General features: G+C 37.7%; 1 protein-coding gene across 3 annotated transcripts; it reads left to right on the forward strand.

The window, feature by feature from the left end:
• The first annotated feature begins 343 nt into the window (after positions 1-343).
• LOC109072008 (gastrula zinc finger protein XlCGF49.1-like) lies at positions 344-8,195 on the forward strand. 3 transcript variants are annotated; one of them, XM_042755158.1, is made up of 3 exons: positions 344-447; positions 754-907; positions 7,423-8,195. In XM_042755158.1, the coding sequence occupies exons 2-3, from the start codon at positions 823-825 to the stop codon at positions 8,139-8,141; spliced, it is 804 nt and encodes a 267-aa protein (XP_042611092.1). In that variant the 5' UTR covers positions 344-447; positions 754-822; the 3' UTR covers positions 8,142-8,195. The 3 variants fall into 3 exon arrangements, 2 of the variants coding, with proteins under 2 accessions (XP_042611092.1, XP_042611091.1); XM_042755157.1 differs by having other exon boundaries at positions 347-447; positions 758-907; XR_006159659.1 differs by lacking the exon at positions 344-447 and adding an exon at positions 1,240-1,469 and having other exon boundaries at positions 454-907; positions 7,423-7,558.
• Positions 8,196-8,793: the final 598 nt, after the last annotated feature.

The raw sequence follows: 8,793 nt of genomic DNA on the forward strand, positions 1-8,793 counted from the left end.
AAATAAAAAGGGTTATTTTATTTAGAAGATTTATTTACATATACTTTGATCAACTTAAATAATCACAACTCAAAATCAAAAGTCCTTCAAACTTATTATTTTAAATAATTGAGCAATATAATTTTTGTGACATAATTTGTGGCAACTGATTGTCCTTTTTATGTTTCCTTAACTTAAAATGTAATACTGTACAACTTAAATGCATTTTTAACAACAAATTTAATTAAAGGTAAAGTTCATCCAAAAATGTAAATTTGCTGCTTTTTACTAAAAATGTTATGGAAATAACAATTTTACCAATAATAAAACCCCGACTTTAGTTTTATCATTTATATGTGAACAGGACTTTTATTTTAGTGTGGCGATGTGACGTCATATGTCTGCGCCGCGCTCCTGCGTCTGTTGTGTTTTTATACAGTCTATGGTTGTGATTCGGGCTGAAGAAAGGTTTGCTTGTTTAATCGTTTAAAATGTTTAACTTTAGTGAATGTTATTTTGTGAGTAAAACGCATGCACAGAAAAGGTGCGTCTCAGTTGAATCCCTTTAACGTAAACACGAATTTGGCCACTGGTCGTACTGATGAGCGAGAAGGAGCTTTTCGAAGCTCCGAGTCATTTGAATCAATTGCTTAAAAAAATGATTCACTCGCTCGAATCAGCACACGCTCACTAGACTGACTGAGACACATCCAGAGATTTGGTTTGCATTTATTTTGTGTTTTCTTTCTGTTAATTTGTCTCATCTTAAACAAGACAGAGTGTCCAAATGCAGAAAGAGTCTTGCTGAAGCAGCTGAGATCCACGTGTCACAGTATTACAACGATGGCGTTAATTAAAGAGGAGAGTGAAGACATTAAGATTGAAGATGCAATCACAGCGAAACAAGAAGATGCTGAAGAACAAACAGGTTGGTTTTCATTCTCAGAGCTGAACTCACTCTTTTGATCCATATTTAATTATTCAGTTCTGCAGACTTATTGTCAGAGCTTTATTCACACATTTTGATTTTCAATACTTTGGCCTTTAAAATAAACTTCTAAATGTTTCTTAATATTTTAAGATCTGATCATTATTGCAGTGATTGATACTGTCTGCATTTGTGAATTGCTTTGGATTAAAGCATCTACTAAGTGACTAAAAGCATGGGTGTCTGAATTATTGTGTGTTTTTAAGACCATTGATATTGGACCCATTCATTTTTACCATCTCTAATTCAGTGCATGTTTGTTCACTTTTCAGAGCGCCATCACTCAGATCCATTACACTTGAGGAATGCCTTAATAAATTAAACCCCATTGATGCTTTTTTTTCTTCTTCTTTTTGTTCTTAAGCCCTGGCTTGCATAGTACTTTCTCTCTACAGATGGTCTGTTATTGGGAGATGAGAGGGTCTGGGGTTTTAATGCTGAAGAACTTGGGTCGTGTGTACCTCAGCCTGTGGTGTAATAGCAGTGGCGTCAGTGACCAGCGGTCAGAGTTTTTCAGTTAACGTCCAAACAAACCAAAAAAAGCTTAAGTTGCATACTTTAATTGTTATTGTGGATTGCAGTGTTCGTCTTGTGATGTGTTACATTGGACTTACATCGGTAGAAAACATCTTTAACATGTATTTTTAAATGGTTAGTTTACCCAATAGCTCTTGTCATTGATTACTCACCCTCATGTCGTTTCAAACCCGTAAGACCTTCATTCATCTTCAGAACACAAATGAAGATATTTTTGATTGAATCTGTAGCTCTCAGACCCTCCCATAGACGGCAACACAACTGAAACCTTCCCAAGTCCAGAAACATAGCAAGATATGTGAATTAATCCATGTGACATCAGGGGTTCATCCGCAATTATACAAAGCTATGAGAATATTTTTTTTGTGTGAAAAAAAAAAAAAAAAAAAAAAAAGAATTAATAAAGCAATTCTTCTCCACCTCATCAACCCCGGATCGTTTTCCTACGTAATTGTGATTTGATCTGGAACTAAAACAGCTTATCCACGCCACACAATTAACCAACGAAATAGTTTTAATTCAATTAATGACATAGTTTTAATTCTTGGGTGAACTAACCCTTTAATATAAAAAAATGACCAATAATAAAAGACCACCCCTCTTTTTAATTCTTGGGTGAACTAACCCTTTAATATAAAATAATGTTTAATAATAACTGACCACTGGTGTAAGAGGAGCCCGCGCATCACTGCAGCATGTTAGTGGATAATAATGAGAAATACGTCGTCATTTCATTTAGTTTTGAAGCCTGCAATTTACAAAAAAAAAGCCTGAATGATGAAAATTTATTTTTAAATTTTATATATACAGTCGTGGCCAAAAGTTTTGAGAATTACATAAATATTAGTTTTCAAAAAGTTTGCTGCTAAACTGCTTTTAGATCTTTGTTTCAGTTGTTTCTGTGATGTACTGAAAGATAATTACAAGCACTTCCTTTCATAAAGTATCTTTCAAAGGCTTTTATCGACAATTACATGACATTATCTAAATCTAAGAGTCAGTATTTGCAGTGTTGGGCCTTCTTTTTTTTCAGGACCTCTGCAATTCGACTGGGCATGCCTCTCAATCAACTTCTGGGCAAAATCCTGACTGATAGCAACCCATTCTTTTAATAATAACTTCTTGGTGTTTGTCAGAATTAGTGGGTTTTTGTTTGTCCACCCGCCTCTTGAGGATTGACCACAAGTTCTCAATGGGATTAAGATCTGGGGAGTTCTGGAAAATGCATTGTTCTTCACCAAACTGTGTCCCCGAGCCACTTAGTTATCACTTTTGCCTTATGGCACGGTGCTCCATCGTCCTGGAAAATGCATTGTTCTTCACCAAACTGTTGTTGGGTTGTTGGAAGAAGTTGCTGTTGGAGGGTGTTTTGGTACCATTCTTTATTCATGGTTCTGTTTTTGGGCAGAATTGTGAGTGAGCCCACTCCCTTGGATGAGAAGCAACACCACACATGAATGGTGTCAGGATGCTTTACTGTTGGCATGACACAGGACTGATGGTAGCGCTCACCTTTTCTTCTCCGGACAAGCCTTTTTCCAGATGCCACCAAACAATCGGAAAGGGGCTTCATCGGAGAATATGACTTTGCCCCAGTCCTCAGCAGTCCATTCACTATACTTTCTTGTCCCGCAGAAGATCAATCTGTCCCTTTTGTTTTTTTTTGGAGAGAAGTGGCTTCTTTGCTGCCCTTCTTGACTCCAGACCATCTTCCAAAAGTCTTGGCCTCACTGTGCGTGCAGATGCACTCACACCTGCCTGCTGCCATTCCTGAGCAAGCTCTGCACTGGTGGCACTCCGATCCCGCAGCTGAATCCTCTTTAGGAGAAGATCCTAGCGCTTGCTGGACTTTCTTGGACGCCCTGAAGCCTTCTTTACAAGAATTGAACCTCTTTCCTTGAAGTTCTTGATGAACCCTATAAATTGTTGATTTAGGTGCAATCTTAGTAGCCACAATATCTTTGCCTGTAAAGCCATTTTTATGCAACGCAATGATGGCTTCACGCGTTTCTTTGCAGGTCACCATGGTTAACAATGGAAGAACAATGATTTCAAGCATTACACCCCTCCTTTCCTTTTAACATGTCAATTCCTGTGCCATTCTAACCCAATCAGCCTGACATAATGATCTCCAGCCTTGTGCTCGTCAACATTCTCACCTGAGTTAACAAGATGATTACTGAAATGATCTCAACAGGTCCTTGCAGCAGGAAATGCAGTGGAAAGGTTTTTTTGGGATTAAGTTAATTTTCATGGCAAAGAAGGACTATGCAATTCATCTGATCACTCTTCATAACATTCTGGAGTATATGCAAATTGCTATTATAAAAACTTAAGCAGCAATTTTTCCATTTTTTAAATTTTTTTTTTAATATCACGATTCAGGATTCTTTGTCATGTTGGTTTTACTATTTTGCATTACAGCCAAACTAATTTCCCTATTGTAAAGATAAAGCATTTAAAGGTAACAATATATAAAAAAAAAAAAAAAGTATGGCTTTGTGGGACAAAAAGAAGGGGTGCACCGAAATAAAAAATTCTGAGGGCTAAAGGTCGAACACTGGTTTTCCATGTTTTTATCCTTTTTTTTTTTTTCACCATTGCACAAATTAAATGACCCAATTTTGATTTTTATTGTTTTGTCTTGCTTTTCAAATAAAAAAGCAATTACACAACAGCACTAAGCAGTCTCTCGCTGTCCATGCTTATAATGATATTGCGTCTTTCTCTGACAGTTTTAAATGCTTTCACACTGCTGACATGTTTGCTGCATTAGTTAGTGAGTGCCTCTATTTGATCGTGTCATGACATTGTTTACAATTTATTCAGACTTTTCGCTCATTCGGCCAAACTCCAAGAGGTTTTTTTTTTTTTTTTTACTATTTTCGGCAGAATAATTTCAGTTGCCGAACATTCGGTGCATCCCTAGGCCAAACATTGTCTGTTGCCTGTCTTAGACACCGATTGTTCTCCTTCTGCTTATTCAGGCCTGCACGCTAGGTGGCGCCGACCATCAGTGTATTTTTCAATGTCAATATAAAGCATTAAATTAAGATAAATAAAGTTTGGTTCTACACCAGAAACACAGATATCTTTAATGCTTACAAGAATATTCCATAATATAATTAGAGGTACAATTAGCATCAAGCTACACTTGAAAATTCATGTAATAATGTATTTGTTTAAAAGTCACTTTAAACCATCATCGAGTGCTTGTAATAACTTCCGATTGTTTTCTATAGTTGATATTGATTATGATAGAAAGACTCTTTGTTTGTCATCAACATCCTTTATTATAAACATACCATGAGCTGCATATAAAACACACACAGAAAATATAGCGGTATAATCATATTTCTGTTTGCTTTCGTATGTCAGGTTGAAAAATGTTTCACTCCATTTTTTTTTAGATGGTCAGAAAGTGCTCTATGTTTAGACACCAATGACAACAACATATTGTTCTGGACATCCATATTGTTTGTATGTTGGTTGAAATCCTCTACTTCTGTGTTTTTACGCTCGTGCTCAATACACTCTTCTTAGCTTTTAGCGCCACTGCATAGTGCTGGGCGGTTTGACCAAAAATTTATATCACGGGTTTTTTCTAAATTATGCCGGTTTCCCGGTTTATGACGTTTTTTTTTTCATGCATAATCAGGTGTACAATGCATTTTCTGCTGGTTGATATTCCAAGACGTGCTTTTAGCCCGACAGCACTTGCATAAAAATGTATATTGCGTGTGAAACACGACATTGGATTTTTGGAAACCAAAAACCCTCCAAACAACAGACCAGGCTCCTCTTTTTGGCACAAGTTCTTCTGTGTCATGTTCTACTAGTTCTGCAGCATATATATATATATTGCGTGTGAAACAGCTTTAATTAGTATACATTTATTGTGAAATGACTGCATTTCCGTGTCAATCCATGTTCATTTTTCCCGCGAACAATGCGCTTTCACAATTCAGCGCCTGCAGCACAGCAAAAATAGACTCGTACGTAAACGTTAGAAGTGCAACATTGTAAAGGGTCCGTCTGAAACAGTGTGCCGCGGCGCAGCATAACGTGCCGAACGTTGAGTAATTAAATACATCTGTATGGCGGTATATTAAAAATGAATATCGTAACGAAAATATACACCGGTTTTCAATTCAATTCACACGGACCGACCGTCACACAGAACACGTGATCATGCTGGATACACACTTCACAAGATCTCACTGCAGGATTTGTGGAATTAAATGTTAATTAGTCATTCAAAGATTTGTTTAAATTATATAAATGCATATTTGCTTAATGCTGACGGCAAACGAGAAAGTATTATAATGCTTCCCTCTCTATTACTAAAAGGCCTAATATAAAAGCAATCTTTATAATACTTTCTGTATACATTCATTTCTTTGTTTAACCGTTCTATCTGATTATTAGAGAGACTTCTATCCGTATTAGACAGAACTGTTAACTATGACAGTAAACGAGAGAGAGAGTGTGAGCACTGTGTGTACTCAGGCACTGCTGCTCTCAGCGCCGTCAAAATAAAAGTCCCACCTCGAACACATTGGTCAAGCAGAAAAACTTATTGGCCGATCCCGATTTTTGAAAAATTACAAATATCGGTCTATATATCGGTCGACCACTAATCAAAGTCCTTTTTACTAAATATTTGTGTGAATTATATTTTAAAAAGTGATATTCTAATATAAATAAGCTATTTCACTCTTACATCAGAAACCCGTTCCGGGGTGCCCTTTAGGCATTATTCAAAAATTAGCTATGTCAAGGCTCTTACATCAGAAACCCGTTCCGGGGTGCCCTATATGCATAATATTCATCGTGGGTTCCCTCTTACATCAGAAACCCGTTCCGGGGTGCCCTTTAGGCATTATTCAAAAATTTCGCTTATTGAGGATGAAAATACATAATTACAATGCATTTATATTTACATAGAATGGAAGATGTAGATTGTACTACATGTTAGCTTGCTTATTGTGCCAAAGAACATAATTTATATAAGCACACGTGTCTTTCTAACAAGTTACTATGTTTCTAACCATAGGTCAAGAGCTTTAGTTACAACAGTGTAAGTTTGCAACGCTGTTTGCAAATGTTTCTTTGAAATGTGGTTTGGGAATCACTGAACTATGTTGGTAATGATGGAACTTGCGACTATAGCTGGCTAACAATGCTTTTGGGAAACGCACCCCAGAGCTGGCCTTGGTGTTAAACTACAGAATGTTGTTCCTTGCGCCACCTGGTGGATATTGTGGGAAGCACAACGTTTGAAAAAAATCTAAAAAAAAAAACGCCTGCAGGGAGCTCTGTGGCTGCTGCGTGATAAAAGATGCTTTTTTCAGTGGCCAGATCTGTAAATTAAACCCCATTCGCTGTTTTCAGTTCTTGCGCCTGCTGCACTCCCTCGACACAGCAAGGTAAAAAGAATCTGCCGCTCGGGTGGGTCTGGCTGTGTGCTCACATAGGCTACAGTCACTAAACAAGCTGCTATTTAACTGAATGTTTATCATTTGTTCGCCTGTCGCTTTTAAAGGCATCATGTAGTCTTTGTTGCAGCATTGAATAACAGTTACACTTACACTATGTTAAACCCACCCATATTTTTGTTGCTTCTGATGCCCATGACTAAATGTTATATGTTTCTAGCATGTTGTATGTTTGGCATTAATTCTTTTAACCTTAATTGATGAAGTGTGTAATTTGTTTTTTGTTTTTTTCACAAAAACCATGTTGGAAGACATACCAATGGCCATTTTCCAGGATGACAATGTCCAGATTCATCAGGCTCAAATCAGTAGCTTAGTACATATAGGATCTAGCAAACACATTGTTGGTTTTTATGTTTTATGCTGGTTTTGATGTCTCTGACTTTAAATTGTTAACATATAGTTGTGTTTTTTCTTTAGACCTAATGACGCTAAAAGAGGAGAGTGTTGTACTAAATGAAATTGAAGAGAAAAGTCGGTTTGAGAAGCATGATTTCATCACTGGAGAGAAATCCACAAAGACTGAAATGGCTTCCTCGCCAAAAACAGCTAAGAAGACCGAATCTAACAGTTATTCCACATGCCGTCAGTGTGGAAAGTGTTTCAGTCAGAAGCGAAATCTTGAAGTCCACATGAGAATTCACACTGGAGAGAAGCCCTTCACCTGCCAACAGTGTAAAAAAAGTTTTACTCAAAAACAAAACCTTAATGTCCACATGAGAATTCACACTGGAGAGAAGCCCTTCACCTGCCAACAGTGTGGACTGAGTTTTACAAATAAAGGAAACTTAAATGCCCACCTGAGAAGTCACACTGGAGAGAAGCCATTCACCTGCCAACACTGTGGGAAGAGCTTTGCACAAAAAGGAAACCTTGAGGTTCACTTGAGGCTTCACACCGGAGAGAGGCCTTTCATGTGTCTTCAGTGTGAGAAGAGTTTCATATATCAAAGGGACTTGAAACGGCATTTGTCAATTCATTCTAAAAAGAATTTGAAGTGTTCTGAGTGTGAGAGGTTTAGAAAAAGAAGAAATTTCAAAAATCACCTTCACATTCAGTCTGGAGCAAGGCGGATTAATTGTGATCAGTGTCATAAGAAAATAATTTTGCCGTCACGCAGAAAAAGTCTTCACACCTGAAAGGTCAGGAATGTGTGAGACCCTTTTGGTGTTCTTTGTGTGGAAAGAGTTGTATCTGTGTAAAATTAAAGCTAATTCCAAGTTCACCCTAAACGATTTTAAGCCCGATTTGCAAGTTAATGAGCTCGCCAACAAGTCGGGCTGTGATTGGGGGAAAATCTGCGTGATCAGTGCTCAGTAATCTTTGTGTGTAAACTACTCAACTACACATTAAAGAGGCTCGCTGACACATCGCCGACGCCTCACAGACGGCAAACAAATATCTAGCATGCTAAATATCTGGACCGGTCGAGCGACTCAACATCACGTGGTGTCATGATGAGCTACAGCCAATCAGAGAGCAAGGCATGGGTTGAGGTCAGAGGAAGAAATGGAGCAAATTTTTTAATCACTCAAACAGCTTGCAGCACTAATTTCTTCCCAGTGTCCAGTTTCAAATAAACAAATTCCTGTTTCATGTCATTCCCGTTCAACTTACATTTATGCATTTATCAGATGCTTTTACCCAAAGTGACTTACAATGCATCCAGGCTATACATTTTTTATCAGTATGTGTGTTCCTTGGGAATTGAGCCCATGACCTTTTGCGCTGCTAACGCAGTGCTCTACCACTGAGCCACAGGAATCAGGAAACTTCTCACGTGTGTTTTCA

This window comes from Cyprinus carpio, unplaced genomic scaffold (assembly GCF_018340385.1).
Source record: "Cyprinus carpio isolate SPL01 unplaced genomic scaffold, ASM1834038v1 S000006643, whole genome shotgun sequence".
Classification (NCBI taxonomy): Eukaryota; Metazoa; Chordata; class Actinopteri; order Cypriniformes; family Cyprinidae; genus Cyprinus; species Cyprinus carpio.